This window comes from Oncorhynchus keta, chromosome 30, assembly GCF_023373465.1.
Source record: "Oncorhynchus keta strain PuntledgeMale-10-30-2019 chromosome 30, Oket_V2, whole genome shotgun sequence".
NCBI lineage: Eukaryota > Metazoa > Chordata > Actinopteri > Salmoniformes > Salmonidae > Oncorhynchus > Oncorhynchus keta.
The window spans coordinates 40,301,393-40,321,469 of record NC_068450.1 but is presented as its reverse complement, the minus strand read 5'-3'; the positions used below and the strand labels follow the sequence as shown (position 1 = coordinate 40,321,469).

The following is a 20,077-nucleotide window of genomic DNA, read 5'->3' as shown; positions in this document are numbered from 1 at the left end:
ACTGGCCTATAATGACCACCAAGCATGCTATTTCCTGTGTGGCTCAGTTGGTTGAGCATCGCGCTTGCAACGACAGGATTGTGGGTTTGATTCCCACAGGGGATCAGTACGAATATGTATGCACTCACTACTATAAGTTAATCTGGATAAGGCTGTCTGCTAAATGAGAAAACATGTAATGTATTTCAAATCACTAAAAGAAGACCGCTCTGACATTAAAGACTATGACCGAGGAAATCCCAGGACCTTGTTTTCTACCATCAGTCGCCTCCTCCAACCTACAGACGCCCTCCCAGAACAACTACCGAACAATGCAACTGATTTGCTAAGTTCTTCAAGGCTAAAATCAACGCAATTCAACAAAACATTGTATCCCCCAACCCCACGCTGGCTCATAACCCACGGCTTCACTTGCACCTCAGTGCTTACAAGCTTTATCAGGCTCTCCCATCTGGCTTTACACTCATGTTCAGTACTGAGACAGCCCTGGTGAAGGTTGTAAATGAAATGCTCAATGCTGCAGATACAGAATCCTCCACCATCTTGATTATTCTGGACCTATAGATAGATCACACCATTCTACTGCAGCGCATCAGAGAGCACACTGCCATTTGTGGGACTGCACTTAACTGGTTCACCTCCTACCTCTCTAACCGCAAGTAGTACATCACCCTAGGGGAGGCAAAATCAGAGGAGTCCACCTTAACCTGCAGTGTCCCACAAGGGGTCGGTGTGTGGTTTTCTTCTCAGGAATTCAGCCTTCTCTGTATTGTCTCTCCAACCCCCAATCTGTCACACCTTTGAGAAGCAGAGGCTATGTTGTCTTTTGATTGGAGGTTAACTTTACAGGAATGCTATTGGTCAACAAATCAGACGTTTGTATCCAAACAACTCAGATGTTATAAAGGGTCTTAGATTCATTGTCTCTTTCTCTTCTGTTCCTGACCTGCACTGGTGAGATACCTCTCCCATGAGCTATGGGCCATGGTGCAAGCCATGGTTTCTTTCTCTTCTACGAGTCGCATGTGAGGTGTATATAATATGCATATATGATAATTATTACCCCACAAACATGGACACATCATCCCCCTCTCTTCAGCCATCACTAATTTGGGTATGAAATTTGACCCCACACTCTATTTCAATGCCCACCGTAGTCACGTCTGTAAAACGTCATTCTTTCACTTGAAGAACATCTCCCGCCTAAATCTCTCACCACATCTGACGCAGAAAGGCTAAGCCATACATTCATTTTCTCCAGAATTATGGGAACACAGTACTTGGGGGCCTGCCTTCAAATTCAATTCATAAACTACAGCTCATCCAAAACAGTGCCTCTTAGATCTGACACAAACTAAAAAGTCTACTCACATCACCCCTCTCCTTGCTGTTCTCCATTGGCTACCTGTTCCTCAAATAATTGACTATAAACTGATCCTCCTTGTCTACAAAGCCCTAAATGGCGTCAGCCCCGCCTACCTGTCAGACCTACTCTCCCCCTAGGAACCTCCACGCACCCTCCGTTCAAGCCACGCAAAACTGCTCCATGCCCCCAGGACCAGGCTCCGAATAACGGGGGGCCGTGCCTTTTCCTCCCACGCCCATGGAACTCATTTCCTGATAAACTCAGGGCTATTCAGGTTGCTATTAAAACTGACCTTAAGACAAATCTCTATCGGCTGGCCTACTAGACTACCAAGACGACATTGAATGTTCCCGAGTGGCCTAGTTTGTTGTGTCTTAAATCAGCTTATAAATCTATGGGAAAACTTAAATAGCTTTCAACCTATGATCAACAACCAACTTGACAGAGCTCGAAGAATTAAAAAAATAATAAGGTGCAAATATTGGGGCTGCAGGTAGCCTAGTGGTTAGGGCGTTTTCGCCAGTAACCGAACGGTTGCAAGATCAAATCCCCGACCTGACAAAGTAAAAAACAATCTGTCGTTCTGCCCCTGAACAAGGCAGTTAACCCACTGTTCCTAGGCTGTCATTATAAATAAGAATTTGTTCTTAACTGACTTGCCTAGTTAAATAAGTGTAAAAAATAAAAACAATATTGTACAATCCAGATCTCTCTTAGAGACTTACCCAGAAAGACATAAAGCTGTAATTGCTGTCAAAGTTAATTCTAACATTCGGAAAGTATTCAGATCCTTTTACTTTTCCCACATTTTGTTAGCCTTATTCTAAAATGGATTCAAGCTCAGGTGCATCCTGTTTCTTTCCATTTTTTTTTATTTATTTCACCTTTATATAACCATGTAGGCCAGTTGAGAACAAGTTCTCATTTACAACTACGACCTGGCCAAGATAAAGCAAAGCAGTGCGACAAAAACAACAGAGTTACAAGATGTATAAACAGACGTACAGTCTATACGGCAATAGAAAAATCTATATACAGTGTGTGAAAATGTAGTAAGATTAAGGAGGTAAGGTGATAAATAGGCCATAGTGGCGAAATAATTACAATTTAGCGTTAACACTGGAGTGATAGATGTGCAGATAGCCTAGAGTGTGCAAGTAGAGATACTGGGGTGCAAAAGAGCAACAAAAAGATATATATATATATATATATATATATATATATATATATATATATCTGGGGATGAGGTAGTTGGGTGGGCTATTTACAGATGGGCTGTGTACAGGTGTAGTGATCTGCTCTGATAGCTGATGCTTATAGTTAGTGAGGGAGATATAAGTCTCCAGCTTCAGTGACTTTCGCAATTCGTTACAGTCATTGGCAGCAGAGAACTGGAAGGAAAGGCTTTGGGGATGACCAGTGAAATATACCTGCTGGAGTGCGTGCTACGGGTGGGTGTTGCTATGGTGACCGGTGAGCTGAGATAAGGTGGGGCTTTACCTAGCAAAAACTTATAGATAACCTGGAGCCAGTGAGTTTGGCGACGGATATGTAGCGAGGGCCATCCAACGAGAGCATACAGGTCGCAGTGTTGGGTAGTATATGGGGCCTTAGTGACAAAACGGACGGCACTGTGATAGACTACATCCAATTTGCTGAGTAGAGTGTTGGAGGCTATTTTGTAAATGACATCGCCGAAGTCAGGATCAGTAGGATAGTCAGTTTTAGAGGGTATGTTTGGCAGCGTGAGTGAAGGAGGCTTTTTTGCAAAATAGGAAGCAGATTCCAGACATAATTTCGGATTGGATATGGTTAATGTCCTTCCAGACTCACATTAACCAGTGTCTAACCAGACACCTAGATAATTGTAGTTGTCCACATTTTCTAAGTCAGAACTGTCCAGAGTAGTAATGCTCGTCGGGCGGGCGGGTGTGCGGGCAGCGATCGGTTGAAGAGCATGCATTTAGTTTTACTAGCATTTAAGAACATTTGGAGGCCATGGAAAGAGTGTTGTATGGCATTGAAGCTAGTTTGGAGGTTTGTATTTTTCCATTGACCATTCTTGAGATGATTCTGCAACTTAATTGGAGTCCACCTGTGGTAAGTTCAATTAATTGGGCATGATTTGGAAAGGCACACGCCTATATAAGGTCCAAAAGTTGATTGTGCATGTCAGAGCAATAACCAAGCTATGGGAGGATTGTGTCGGGGCACAGATCTGGGAAAGGATACCATTTCTGCAGCATTGAAGGTCCCCAAGAACACAGTGGCCTCCATCATTCTTAAATTGAATAAGTTAGGAACCACCAACATTCTTCCTAGAGCTGGCTGCCTGGCCAAATTGAGCAATCAGGGGAGAAGGGCCTTGGTCAGGGAGGTGACCAAGATCCCGATGGTTATTCTGACAGAGCTCCAGAGTTCCTCCGTAGAGATGGGAGAACCGTCCAAAAGGAAAACCTTCTCAACCTTCCCTTCCTTCTCCAATCATGCCTTTTCGGTAAAGTGGCCAGACGGAAGTCACTCCTCAGTAAAATGCACATGACAGCCCACTTGGAGTTTGCCAAAAGACACCTAAAGGACTCTCAGACCATGAGAAGCAAGATTCTCTGGTCTGATGAAACCATGGTTGAACTCTTTGACCTGAATGCCATGCGTGATGTCGGGAGGAAACGTACCATCATCCCTACGGTTACGCATGGTGGTGGCAGCATCATGTTGTGGGGATGTTTTTCAGAAGCAGGGACTGGAGACAAGTCAATATCGTGTGAAAGATGAACGGAGCAAAGTACATCGAGATCCTTGATGAAAACCTGCTTCAGAGCGCTCAGGACCTCCCACTGGGGCGAATATTCACCTTCCAAAAGGACAACAACCCTAAGCACACAGCCAAGTCAACGCAGGACTGTCTTCGGGACAAGTCTCTGAATGTCCTTGAGTGGCCCGGCCAGAGCCCAGACTTGAAACCGATTGAACATTTCTGGAGAGACATAAAAATAGCTGTGCTGCAACGCTCCCCATCCAACTTCACAGAGCTTAAGTGGAACGGCAGAGAAGAATGGGGGAAATTCCCAAATACAGGTGTGCCAAGATTGTAGCGTCATACCCAAGAAGACTCAAGGCTGTAATCGCTGCCGAAGGTGCTTCAACAAAGTTCTGAGTGAAAGGTCTGAATACTTATGTAAATGTCATAATATAATTTTTTTGTATACATTTGCTACAATTTCATTATGTGGTATTGTGTGTTGATTGACGAGGGAAAAATATGATTTAATACATTTTAGAATAAGGCTGTTGTCATGATCCCTACGGAATTGTCCCCTAATCCGACCGATTAGTATTTGTATATATGTGCCCTTTATTTTCCATTGGGCTGTCCATTATTGTTACTATGTTTGTTGGTGCGTGTGAGTACCTGTGTTTTGGCTTTTGTGCCATTGTGGATTGCGCGTAGGTATTGTGTGTAGATGGGTGTGAAATGCAATCAATTTCACCAATTTTAAATTCAGGTTGTAACAAATCAAAATGTTGAATAAGTCAAGGGGTATGAATATTTTCTGAAGGCACTGTATTTGCTTGGTGTATTTCTCTCAAGAAGACTTGAAGAAATGTTCCCCTATACTGCTTGTGTGTAGCGAAGTTATAGAACTGCCAAAAAGGATTTAAAAAAAAATTCAAAGCACTGTTCCAGTAGGCAGAATGGTTGTCGTTCTGCACTAATGCACTTGCTTATTGGTTCTTTGAAAACATTTGACTCAACTTATAAGCATAATAGTTATTGGAGAAAGGGGAGACGGTACATTTATGAAATTTCATATACAGTACTTACAACATTTATCAGACTTGGTCCCGATGTCGATGTTAGGCATCCCAAAATACTTGTCAAAAAGATGGGGCCATCCATTGTTATCTCCTAGGAAACAAAATATAAACACATTATTTTACTGGTCAGAAATAGTACATCCTTATGTCCATCTTTCACAGAGCAAACATCAACATTCTATCATACTTTATTAATAATTTAGATACATGCCAAGATGTCAATTAATACCTTCTACAACACAGCAGGAACAATCTATTTTTTTGCCTGACATCAGCTTGACATCCATTAATCAGCTAGTAGGCCTCAAGTTTGGGCACTGCAGATTCTTACTCAAGAAGTCTAGGGCTTAGACTAGGTGCCAATCGGTTTCTGCTCTCTTGCCAACTCCTTATGGAATTATCATGTTTGGCTTGACAATAACAGCAATGGAGTTGGCAGGAGCACTACAAGATATGGGACCAGGCTTTCTAGGGCTCATTCATTGAACCATGAAAAGATAAATAGATTGCCCATTTTGGTAGATCAATCTGGAATTAAGTTTGGGTTTGCCAATATACACTGAACAAAAATAGAAACTTAACATGTAAAGTGTAGGTCCCTTGTTTCACGAGCTGAAATAAAAAATCCCAGACATTTTCCATACGCACAAAAAGCTTATTTCTCAAAAATGTTGCGCACAAATGTGCTTTCATTCCTGTCAGTGAGCATTTCTCCTTTGCCAAGATAATCCATTCACCTGACAGTTGTGGCATACCAAGAAGATGATTAAACAGCACCACTTCCAATGTCATTTTAGACAATTTGGCAGTATGTCCACCTGGCCTCAAGCCGCAGACCACATGTATGGCATTGTGTGGGCGAGCAGTTTGCTGATGTCAACATAGTAAACAGAGTGCCCCATGGTGGCGGTGGGGTTATGGTATGGGCATGCATAAACTACACACAACGAGCACAATTGCATTTTATTGGTGGCAATTTGAATGCACAGAGAACCCACGACGAGAACCTAAGGCACATTGTCGTGCCATTCATCCACCGCCATCACCTCAGGTTTCAGCATGATAATGCATGACCCCATGTCGTGTACACAATTCCTGGAAGCTGAAAATGTTCCAGTTCTCCCATGGTCTGCATACTCACCATACATGTCACCCATTGAGCATGTTTGGGATGCTCTGGATCAACGTGTACGACAGCGCATTCCAGTTCCCGCCAAAATATCCATCAACTTTGCACAGCCATTGAAGAGGAGTGGGACAAAATTCCACAGGCCACAATCAACAGCGTGATCAACTCTATGTGAAGAAGATGTGTCGAAGCTGCATGAGGCAAATGGTGGTCACATCTAATACTGACTGGTTTTCTGATCCACACCTCTACCTTTTCTTTTTATGGTATCTGTGACCAACAGATGCATATCTGTATTCCCAGTCATGTGAAACCCATAGATTAGGTCCTAATTTATTTATTTCCATTGACTGATTTCCTTATATGAACTGTAATTCTGTAAAATCTTAGAAATTGTTGCATTTCTTATCTTTGTTCAGTATAAATATTACAAGCTTTTAGGACAAACCATCTCAATAGATTCATTTTTGTAAAACATTTTTTACTTCCTTAGACACAAAAATAAGTTATTATGTTAACAAGGAATCAATTGTCCTTTCTAACAGCTCCCCCATTACTAGTGCAAATGGTAATGCTGTTTTTGCTGCCCTTCAACCTACTGCAGCATCATCAGTCACGACTGTCACATATATCAAAAGTATAGCATGGATGTGGGATCGTAATTTGAGCCAGTTTGCTACAGCAGGAAAATTCAAGAACAGGAAATGTGAATTATTATGTGCATTATAATTAATGGACATTTTTGTAGGGGTTGATACATTTTCAGTAAATTAAGTCTGACATTTCAAAGTAAAACATTTCCAACAGGGTCATCAAATTAAGATTCTACTTCTGTACAAGTTAGGGCCTTTAACACCATATAGAGCAAACACACATACTCACAGACCCAGGCACATACCCAAACATACATACCCCAAAACATACAGTATACACACACACACGTTTGTTTTACTATCCCTGCGCGGACCTGATTTATTCCTATTCAAAGTCTTGTTTTCCCTAACCCCTAACTCTAATTGTAACCCTTAACCTAACCTCTAAGCCTTAAAATAGCCTTGTGCTGACCTGCGAAATGTACCCGCTTGTCCAAATGTTTCTTGTTTTATCATCCTTGTGAGGACTTCTGGTTTAAGACCAAACACACACGCACAGACACTCATCTCTACAGTCACTTTCAACTTGTTCTTGTCCCAGTCTGTAATCCCCACTAGAGTTCTTATTTTCAGCCCCAACATAATTCTGTGAATTGAGTCGCGCAGGGCGGGACTCGGGCTTGCCGTGCTATGTGAATAAAAAATGAACTATGTGTCTGAGCACCTTTTAGCCTACTACGGCTCTCTCTCTGCTTGATATTACTTAAAGGCATGAATGACTCGTGTTGCATAATGACATGAATGAATGAGTGTTTGATTATATTAAACAAGGCAAATTTAAGTTATAGATAAAACAGGACACACACTCACAGCTTGATGATGGATAGATTGTATTAGGCAAGAGCAGAATCATACACTTGATTTAGGCTACATTATTGCATGCTAAATGTTTCTGGTCAGTGATAGATGAGCACACAAATAAATGACACACAAATAAATTGCCCAGCCAGAGATCAATTAACCAAATATACAGACCGATTCAGTGAAACAAAATCACATTGATTCAGACATGTCACAGGCTTTTGGTCAGGAGTAGGACAGGCTACTATGTGAGTGAAGAGCAACATTCAGTTGTTAAGCTACATAACATGCTAACAAAATGTTTTGATCGGGCTAATATATGAGTAAACTATCATTTTTATTTTATTTAACTCAGCAAGTCAGTTAAGAACAAATTCTTATTTACAATGACAGCCTACCCCGGGCCAAACCCAGACGATACTGGGCCAATTGTGCACCGCCCTATGGGACTCCCAATCAAGGCTGGATGTGATGCAGCCTGGATTTAAACCAGGGACTGCAGTGACACCTCTTGCACTGAGATGTAGCACCTAAGACTTCTGTGCCACTAGGGAATAAAGATGATCATGAGCACTCACTTTAACTTAGCCTAATTGTTTCCAAATATCCAAACGGAAATTCAGTGAAAACTAAAATCGGACATCGATTGTCTCAAAGCTGTGCGATGGCGCTGTCAAAATCTAATGCTGCTGAAATGATAATCTCGGTGACCACACACCACTATTGGTTTAAATTGGCATAATAGTTTGATATGACTTTGGGGACTCTATTTTCGTCTGGCGTTAAGGCGACGCTAGTGTCAAACGCACGTTAATTTGCAATTCTGTCACGTAAAAACTGTCGCACTGGCAATTTCCAGCTCTAATGCCATATGTTCGGCAATTTACCTGTGTAAAATCAGCAAGCTCGCGCTCTGATGGGAAGGGTGGAAATATTTTAAGCGTGTACTTAAAGACACGATCCAAAGTGCTAATGTCAGGCAGTGCTAGTAGGGATATTTAAGACCAACCAATAGCTGGTTTTAGCGGTAAAGATTATGGCATGAATTTAGACAGCGGAAATGCAGCCTGTCCAGCCGTGTCGCACACTGCACATATTCACATGAAACGAGATGGGATGCGGTGCCTGTATACTTAGTAATAAGAAACATAAAACATTCATGTTTTTTCCGCCATTTTCTTTTTATTTGATTAGAACCAAGCATAGCCTCCCCTTCTCTCAATGAAGTCTTCCTTTTTTTGTCCTGCCCAATGTAATCAAGTAGGCTAGTCAAGACCGTTGATAAAGTGTTTGGGTCATGAGACCGGATGGAAAAAATCTTAATCACCCAAGCTATATTAAAATATAACATTTGAGAGGAGCAAAACAGTGAGCTGACATTCTCTTTTTATCTATGTATTGTAGGCAGGCCTACATTATTTTAGCCATGCCTTGGACATGCGTAAAACCCCTCCATGATGTAGGCTAAATGTGTCCATGCCCATCATGAAACAAGAGATGAGAACCTCGGTGAATACCGGTGAACCTGGTATTCTCCTGTAACAATTGTTTGATTTCCGTTTCATATTTTTAAAACCCAAACCCTCTGTAGGCTACCCTTACGCTAGGCCTACTATAATGAAGGCAATGCATTGTCTTTTTTTATGCTGGTGATTTTATGATATCACATTTGTCATGTTTTTATTGTTAAAAAAACTGATTTCTTGTTTTTAATTTAATTTCATTAAAACCAAATTTACTAGTATGATTCACTGTCCTGGTTTTGTGGTGAGAACATCCATGGCACGCATACCATGCAAGTGTGAATGCGATCTGTAAGATAGTTTTCCCCTATTTCGTGATATCCAATCGGTAGTTAGTCTTGTCCCATCACTGCAACTCCCATATGGACTCAGGAGAGGTGAAGGTCGAGGGCCACTCGTCCTCCAAAACACGACCTTGCCAAGCCACACTGCTTCGACACACTGCTCGCTTAACCTGGAAGCCAGCCGCACCAATGTGTCAGGGGAATCACAATACAACAATTGGACAAATACATCCCGGCCGGCCAAACCCTCCACTAACCTGGACAATGCTGGGACAATTGTCTCCCGGTCATGAACGGCTGCGATAGCCTGTTCGCGACCGGGCGGCAGCGTAGCCTAGTGGTTAGAGCGTTGGACTAGTAACCGGAAGGTTGCGAGTTCAAACCCCCGTTCTGCCCCTGAACAGGCAGTTAACTCACTGTTCCCAGGCCATCATTGAAAATAAGAATATGTTCTTAACTGACTTGCCTGGTTAAATAAAGGTAAAATTTAAAATTCAAAATGCGACAGCCTCTAGCACTGCAGTGCCTTAGACCGCCACTCGGGAGGACATTGAGTGGATATTCTCCCTTTATTTTTATATTGGATCTTTGTCCAGCTACTGTGAAAAGTTTGGATGTGTTTAAGACTCTCCATAATCTGCGTTGTTTTATTATTACATGCCAATTATGGCCGCAATAGATAGATGCAAAAACTTCAAGTTCCTCTGCGTCGTGAAGAAAGCATGGCAGCGCCTCTTCTCCCTCATGAAGCGGAAACCATTTGACATGGCCGCTCAGATCCTCAGGAACGTTTACAGCTGCATCATTGAGCATGTATCACCATCTGGTATGGCAACTGCACCGCACTCGCTTAGAAGACACAACAAAGGGTGGTGAGGACGGCCCAGCACATCACTGGGGGTGAGCTTCCAGCCATCCAAGATGCATGCCAGGCAATGTATGAGAAATGCCAAAGCATTTGAAGAGAAGACTCTATTCCCTGGCCATAACATTGTTAAATGCTCTACTGCTCTACCTCTCCCACAGACTATCCACACTGACTATGCCCATCCACACACACCTACGCTGCTGCTAAAAATTATTATTGTTTAGATGTATTACTACCACTACGATGCTGTTAAATTATTATCGATTTCCATTACCATGAGTATCCATTTATTTGTAACTATTACTTCTGTTTACATGCATATTTTATCATTAGTATATTACCATGAGTATTTACACATTCCTGCAGCAGGAATCCTGCTACCAGTTGCTTTATTATTAATCCTGCTACCAGTCACTTTCTCCTTATCCCTACCAACATGTAAATACAAGTCGGAAGTTTACATACACTATAGCCAAATACATTTAAACTCAGTTTTTCTCAATTCCTGACATTTAATCCGAGTAAAAAGTCCCTGTCTTAGGTCAGTTAGGGTCACCACTTTATTTAAAAAATACGAAATGTCAGAATAATAGTAGAATTATTTATTTCCGCTTTTATTTATTTCATCACATTCCCAGTGGGTCAGAAGTTCACATACACTCAATTAGTATTAAGTATTGCCTTTAAATTGTTTAACTTGGGTCAAATGTTTTGGGTGGCCATCATTAAGCTTCCCACAATAAGTTGGTTGAATTTTGGCCCATTCCTCCATGACAGAGCTAGTTTAACTTGAGTCAGGTTTGTAGTCCTCCTTGCTCACACACGCTTTTTCAGTTCTGCCCACAAATTTTCTATAGAATTGAGGTTAGGGCTTTGTGATGGCCAATCCAATACCTCTACTTTGTTGTCCTTAAGCCATTTTTCCACAACTTTGGAAGTATGCTTGGGGTCGTTGTCCATTTGGAAGTCCCAAGCTTTAACTTCCTGACTGATGTCTTGAGATGTTGCTTCAATATATCCACATAATTTTCCTCCTCATGATGCCATCTATTTTGTAAAATCCACCAGTCCCTCCTGCAGCAAAGCACCCCAACAACATGATGCTGCCACCCCCATGATGCTGTCACCCCACTGTACACCTATGTAGATATTCCATTAAAAAATGTAATTAAAATAACAAAAAACAGCCGTTGACAGCTACATAATTAATTTTCAACATGAACAATGTCTACACTGTATTTCTGATCAATTTTATGTTATTGCAAGGACATTTCTAAATGACCCCATACTTTTCAAACCTAGTTTATATATTAAGAGCAAAACAAATGGCCCCAAGAAGATTTTGCAGTTAATTATCTTTGTCATTTCAAAGTTTTATCTGCATTCTATTTTGGGTGAAATATGAATGTGACTCATATCTTGGATGCACAGATACACACATTGTTTTTTTCCTTACTTGTCAGGACGTTTGGGTGAATTGTTAGGGCATTGGGGTCCTGATAAGGTAGGAAAACAATTACACACACACACACACACACACACACACACACACACACACACACACACACACACACACACACACACACACACACACACACACACACACACACACACACACACACACACACACACACACACACACACACACACACACACACTTCCTTTGCTCAGACTAGGCTTGCTCAGACTAGGCTCATAGGAGCTGTTTATGAGTCAAATATAGTACATTAACTACAGGCAGACACCGAGGAACCCAACAGACCCAAAATGAGTTGGTTTGGGTCCTCTTTCATTTCGTCAAAACAGTAGTTGGCTACATCTGGCCCACATAAAATGGGCCAACAACACATTTTGTTCTCCTGACATTCTCCTGTATGGTGCCGGGCAAAACTATCGAACATATTAGCATGCAGAGCGTGTGTTTCTTGAAATAATCAATTGACAAGGTAATGATATGAACTTTTGCCGTAATGCTTTAATAGCAGGCAAAGGCCACCATTCAGTAACTGTTTTATAGTACTGTTTAATTTATTCCTGTAAAAATGCACTTTTTCATGCTCTTCTCTTTAGAAAAGTGAGATTATCCCAGTTGCTTTGATGTTGTCTAGAGTAGTGTCAAGTTGGGTTCAGTTGCATATAATAAAATCCACTGCAAAAATGTATTTTTAGACTTTCCAATTCTCCACAAATTTGTGACCAAAGTATCTATTATCAAGTAAATATCTGTAGTTGCTACCCACAGGTTATGAATCATTTGACTGATGGGAGTAGTATGTTTACTTATATTTCACATTGCATACTGTAGTTGTTAACGCTTAAGCACTCAGACCGAGTTATTAGTAACAGAGGTCATGGAAATTCATATCTCAAAAGGATTGCACCTGATTGACGAGTCAATGGAATTGGTATGCTAAACAATGGATTGATGCAGATACTCATGATATTCTGCCAGGCAGGCATAGACTACTTTGTAGTTAACATTTTAATTGAGAATGTTTTTGGGAAAGTGTTTCCATATATCAGAAGATGGTTGTTATTAGCATCATCGCTACGGATTACACAAATTGGTAGGCAAATGTGCTTACACAGACAGGGGCATTCCTGTGCCATTGCTTCTTCAGAAAGTTGAGGGACAATACAAATCACTGATCCATTTCGTTCATGTCATGTTTATCTTGGGCACATTTATAAATGTTCCAATAAGTTCAATACATTTAGTTGATTTCCTACAAAGTTCAAAACATTTTTTTTATATTGTTGAATTCTGTTTGAATGTCTGGATTCCGTGATTCCGTCCGTGCTCTCCGTATAGCAGATTTTATAGGGCCCTACAAACAGTGACTCTTTTATTGTGTCCTATTAAATTCGCAGAGAGAGCGAGAGTGCAAAGTCCAGTGAAAGATATTTATGTAGAACCCCCCCGCCGCTTAGATAGGGCTTAGATTCTAGAGGGTTAATGTCTCTTTTAAGATTGCAGATGGCCTCCTACCATTTCGATGGCTGAAGTCCAACATGAATAACTGTTCAGGTCTGAAAAAGCTCAAACAATGTTGTCACCCTCAAGGTCTCAAGGCCTCTTGCAAACAAACACAGGATACATACACTCAATCACACTCACACACACACACACACACACACACACACACACACACACACACACACACACACACACACACACACACACACACACACACACACACACACACACACACACACACACACACACACACACACACACACACACACACACACACACACACACACACACACACACCCAACCGCAATGGCGATGACTTATCTACTTTCCCAAACTGTTAGGAACAAGACCATCTATCTGTGTCGCGCAGATGGCCGCCTCCTAAGCCTCATAGTCCTCTGCACTGACGAGACATTTCCCAAGCACATTTGTCAAAGAATACCACCATGCATAAAGCAAAACCTAAATATTTGTATGATACTTGCAGAGACTGACGCAAACAGCCACCAGACGTGAACCATAATGATCTAGTATCTATCCGCCGATGCGAGCCACCATTTTACAAATTATGATTATATGCACTCTACCTCCTTGTGAGGCTCTCTGGTGGCTAGGATGAGAGGCTCTCTGGCGGCTAGGATGAGAGAGTACAGCACAGAGAAGAAAGGGGAGATGAAAACAACTTGAAAGAAGAGGATGAGGTTCAAGGGAAAAGGGTGATTCAGCTTTGCAATTATGCAGGAGTATGTTCGCAAAATATAGAAAGAAGGCTCCCCTGCCTGCCTTCTTCCAATTTGGTTCGGACTCATCAACGAGCAAAGGGGAGGAATTTCGACAATCATGTGCCGATCTCAAATCAATCCCACCTTGTTTGGGAGATAAAGGTTTGCGTAGACTGTATGAGTCATCTTATGCCACGATTTTGCCTACCCAGACAACATTTCAACGTTGTGTGCCAATTCTTAGGTCGAAACGATTGTCGGACATCTTGGCTCATTCAGTATGACATGGTCTAGGGTCTAGGTCTGCCAATGATCCTGCTTTGTAGTCTAAGAGGCCATAACAATCCCACTCTACCTGGACCAGATGGTGATATGTCTGGCAGACTGGCAATAGAAGCTGGATCAGCCCAGGAGGCTCAGCTACTTAGCTGAAAGGTAGGCCCAGGGGGTCAGCTTCTAAAACAGACGTGGCTTCTTGTGTTAACTTATTATATACAGTATCTCCAGGTGTTGCAAACAATTGGGCCACCCCTTCCACTGCCCATTGGAATTCTGTAGAGCTGGAGGAACACTACTTCTCTGAAAGTGGGGAGTGAGAGGGGCATAGAATATGGAGGAGGGGAGTTAGAGAAGTGGATTTGAGAGCAGGTGGGAATGGTGCAATGACAGCGGATCTAAATAGCCGTTTTTGTTGGTCTGTAAAATAGGGACCTTGTAGAAGTCATAGTTATTTTTATTTGCAGATGAATCAGATGGTCCAATGAGCAATATTGACACACTGGTCAAAAAATGTATATTTACAAATTTCTCACAATACTTAGTAGCAGGCAAACCTGTCTATTCCAAAGAGACCAGGTTAGGGGTGTACCAGGCTCAGCAGCCTTCCCTCTCATTTACCAAACTGAATCTCCCTAGAAGCCCGAAAATAGCCGCTTACAGTTGGTATCATAAATATTCACCCCCCTTGGATTTTGTTGCATTACAAAATGGGATTGAAATAGATTTAATTGTGATTTTTTTGTCAAAGTGAAAAGAACATTATACAAATGTGTCTAAAAATAGTAGTTTCATAAGTACAAGTATTCACCCCTTATGTTTAGGCAAGCCAAAATTAGTTTAGGAGTAAGGTTTGGCATAACAAATTACATAAGTTACATGGGCTCACTGTGTTAAATAATTTGGGGTTGACCTGAATTTTGAAGGATTTGTTCAGTGATGTATTGCATTTAAAGAACATATTCAACTGCAAAGACCAGGGAGCATTTCGAAGCCTCATAAAGAAGGACAATGATTGGTAGATGAGTAACAAGAACAAATTAGACATTGAATATCACATTAAGCATGGTCAAGTTAATAATTATGCTGTGGATGACGTATTAAACCACCCAGATACATCAAAGATAGTCATCCTTTAGAACTGAGCTGCAGGGCAGGAGGAAACTGAGGATTGATCAATAACATTGTAGTGACTCCACACTAATAATCTACTGTAAATGACAGTGAAAAAAAATACAATTATACCAAATACAAAATATTTCTAAACATGCATCCTGTATGCAACAAGTAATACTGCAAAAAAACAAAATGGCAAAGGAATACACTTTTTGGCCTAAATGCAAAGCCTTGTGTTTGGGGCAAATCCAACAACACATCACTCCTGATTTTCAAGCATGGTGGTAGCTGCATCATGGTACGGGTATGCTTGATTTCGGCAAAGACCGGGGACACTTTCAGGATGAAAAGAAACAGTATGGAACTAAGTACGGGCAAAATCCTAAAGGAAAACCTGCTTGAGTCGGGTCAGATACAGTTGAAGTCGGAAGTTTACATACACTTAGGTTGGAGTCATTAAAACTCATTTTTCAAACACTCCACACATTTCTTGGTAACAAACTATAATTTTGGCAAGTCGGTTAGGCCATCTACTTTGTGCATGACACAAGTAATTTTTCTAACAACATATTATTTCACTTGTAATTCGCTTTATCACAATTCCAGTGTTCCAGAAGTTTACATCCACTATGTTGACTGTGCCTTTAAACAGCTTGGAAAATCTCAAAGAATCAAAAGAAATCAGGCATGACCTCAGAAATTTGTTTTGTAGACCTCCACTCTAGTGTATCCTTGGGAGCAATTTCCAAATGCCTTAAGGTTTCTGTACAAACAATAGTACACAAGTATAAACACTATAGGACCACGCAGCCGTCATACCACTCAGGAAGGAGACGCATTCTGTCTCCTAGAGATGAACGTACTTTGGTGCGAAAAGTGCAAATCAATCCCAGAACAACAGCAAAGGACCCTGTGAAAATGCTGGAGGAAACGGGTACAAGAGTATCTATAGCCACAGTAAAACAAGTCTTATTTCGACATAACCTGAAAGGCCGCTCAGCAAGGAAGAAGCCATTGCTCCAAAACCGCCATAAAAAAAGCCAGACTACGGTTTGCAATTGCACATGGGGACAAAGATCGTACTTTTTGGAGAAATGTCCTCTGGTCTGATGAAACAAAAATAGAACTGTTTGGCCATAATGACCATCACTATGTTTGGAGGAAAAAGGGGGAGGCTTGCAAGCCGAAGAACACCATCCGAAACCATGAAGTACGGATGTAGCAGCATCATGTTGTGGGGGTGCTTTGCTGCAGGAGGGTGCAAAATAGATGGCATCATGAGGAAGAAAATGACTTGGATATATTGAAGCAACATCTCAAGACATCAGTCAGGAAGTTGAAGCTTGGTCGCAAATGTGTCTTCCAAAAGGACTGTCACGTAGAGTAGGCCAGAAGGCTAAACTGGATAACCTAACCTCTATCAAAATAAAAAGATGGCGGAGCCGCAAAAGTTCTTCTGTGCAAAGGTGTTTATTTACAAGTGATTCCGGAACAAAAAAACAACAGTACTGCCATCAACGTCTACCTTATGGGACAGCTTAAAAACAATGCTGCCCCATCCACAGCTCAATCCAAAAAAAAAACTTCCCATGACTGAAAGAGAGGCTCCTTTTGTAGGGCTAGCCCCTCCCCTCAGAACAATTAACCCTGGTTAATTAATCAATTAACAATACAAACCTACATTTTCCATGAACTAAACATACTAAAGGATATACATTGCAACATGGTTTTAAACAATATCACAACATAACATTTACAACATTACATCACTACTGACAATATCTTTCAATATGCCCATATGCATTAATGAGCCATTTGGGACAGGCACTATAAAGCCAACCCAATTCCCTTTTCCAGCATACCCGGAAGCTACAGAGATGGAGAGAGAGGAACAGAACAAACAAACAAACAAACAATGTGCTCATCCACAACATTGATAAGTATAATAATTATTGTATCTCTCAAATATGAACATTGACAAGTGTGAAATGCATGCACCAAGACAGAAGTTAATTTGTGTGTCGACCCACATTGTTAACTTATCTTATAATGGCGCAGGGAGGAGTGATGAATATGTGTGTGCGTTAAAGAACCAAATGCTGCCCGCGGCCAGTGGCGGACTTCTACGTCACAAGGACAATGACCCCAAACATACTTCCAAAGTTGTGGCAAAATGGCTTAAGGACAACAAAGTATTGGAGTGGCCATCACAAAGCCCTGACCTCAATCCTATAGAACATTTGTGGGCAGAACTGAAAAAGCATGTGCGAGCAAGGAGGCCTACAAACCTGACTCCGTTACACCAGCTCTGTCAGGAGGAATGGGCCAAAATGCACCCAACTTATTGTGGGAAGCTTGTGGAAGGCTACCCGAAACGTTTGACCCAAGTTAAACAATTTAAAGGCAATGCTACTAAATACTAATTGAGTGTATGTAAACTTTTGACCCACTGGGAATGTGATGAAATAAATAAAAGCTGAAAGAAATAATTCTCTCTACTGTTATTCTGACATTTCACATTCTTAAAATAAAGTAGTGATCCTAACTAACCTAAGACAGGGAATTTTTACTAGGATTAAATGTCAGGAATTGTGAAAACAGAGTTTAAATGTGTTTGGCTAAGGTGTTTGTAAACGTCCGACTTCAACTGTATACACTGGAGTTGTGTACCAAAATGACATTGAAATCTCCTGAGTGGTCTAGTTACAGTTTTGACATGAATCGGCTTTAAAATGTATGGCTGTCTATCAATGATCAACAACATAATTGACAGAGCTTGAATAATTCAATAAATAAATAATGGGCAAATACAGTATTGTACAATCCAGGTGTGCGAAGCTCTTAGACTTACCCAGAATGACTGACATCTGTAATCACTGCCAAAGGGAATTCTAACATGATTTTATTCAGGGGGTTGAATGCTTATCTAGTCAAGAAATATTTATAAATATTTCTTCAGGTGTAGATCGTTGACAAAATGACAATTAAAATAAATCCATTCTAAATGTGGAGAAAGTAAAGGCGTGTGAGTACTTTCTGGAGGCACTGTAAGTGTCTCTCAATCAACAGGTTTGAATTCTTATTTCCTCTTCACATCATGGAACAGATAAACACAGATAGGGTTATTTACAGATTTGTATTACTTTTTTATTTAACATTTATTCAACTAGGCAAGTTGGTTAAGAACAAATTCTTATTTGCAATGACGGCCTACCCAGGCCAAACCCTAACCCAGACGACACTGGGCCAATTGTGCACCCTATGGGACTAATCACAGGCCAGTTGTGATACAGCCTGGAATCAAACCCGGGTCTGTAGTGACGCCTCTAGTACTGAGATGCAGTTCCTTAAACCGCTGCGCCACTCGGGAGCCTATGCCGAATCAATCCACCCCTGCCATTTTACATTACAGCAATCGATACAAAAGAACCTGTAAAATCATCTGCATACAATACTGTGGGTTTGCTCCTACAAGAATTTGGCTAAGCGAAGTGAACATCTGTGCTCACATACCTTTGCATGACAAACGAGCAAAGGCTGTTGCACCTGTCTGTGTGGATGGAGCATGTCAGGTTGTCAGTGATGTGCACACCGAGGAACTTGAAGCTTTTCTCCCTCTCCGTTCCTCGTCGATCTGGATGGGGGTTAACTCCCTCTGCTGTCTCCCGAAGTCCACGATCAGCTCCTTCATTTTGTTGACGTTGAGGGAGAGGTTATTTTCCTGGCACCACCCCACTAGGGCCTAATATGCATGAACTGTTTTGACTGGGAAGCATATAGTAGGCTTATGACTATAGCAGGGCTCCAGACTAAGGTTTTCCACTCATGGCACTGGTTCCACTAACTTTTTCAATTGGAGGCACCGGCACACGATTTGGCTGCACCAACATTCTGTCGTGGCTTAATGCAATATATATATATTTTTCTTTAGAAGCCATTCACAGGGCTATATTGCCAAAGATGAACTATGAGATAAAATAAAACTTTTTTTTTTCATCAAGCACGCAAAGGTAATTTCAACTGCACTCTTTTTATAAACAGTTTTTTTTCCCCGCACTTGCATTTTGCATCAATCTGTTCAAGTTTTTTAGTTCCCCAAAGTGTCTTTCAATCATTGGGATTGAATATTTATTTCCTATTTTCACATCATGGAATGTTAATATTTATTGGACTTCATCATGAAATAAACACAGATAGGCTACCTGTAAATAACCCTATGTAAAAACAGTAACATCTGGCCATTACTGCCATCTTACATTAGAGAATTCAAGACAACATAACTTGTAAGATCGTAGACATACAGTACCAGTCAAATGTTTGGACAAACCTACTCATTCAAGGGTTTTTCTTTCGTTTTACTTTTTACTATCCTTTAACTTTTTTTTGTGAGGCCGGTTGGACATACCGCCAAATCTTCTAAAACAACATTGGAGGTGACTTACGGTAGATAAATTAACATTCAATTATCTGGCAACAGCTCTGGTGGACATTCCTGTTGTCAGCATGCCAATTGCGCGCTCCCTCAAAATTTCAGACATCTGTG

The 20,077-nt window shown here is 41.1% G+C and overlaps 1 protein-coding gene across 11 annotated transcripts in view; it reads right to left on the bottom strand.

The window, feature by feature from the left end:
• The window catches only part of rxfp1 (relaxin family peptide receptor 1), a 143,298-nt gene that overhangs the window by 56,838 nt on the left and 66,383 nt on the right, over positions 1-20,077 (bottom strand). For all 11 annotated transcript variants that reach the window (XM_035744612.2, XM_035744613.2, XM_052488425.1 and 8 more), the window contains one exon: positions 5,193-5,276. In XM_035744612.2, the coding sequence (XP_035600505.1) occupies positions 5,193-5,276 (84 nt within the window). The remainder of the gene's footprint in view (positions 1-5,192; positions 5,277-20,077) is intronic.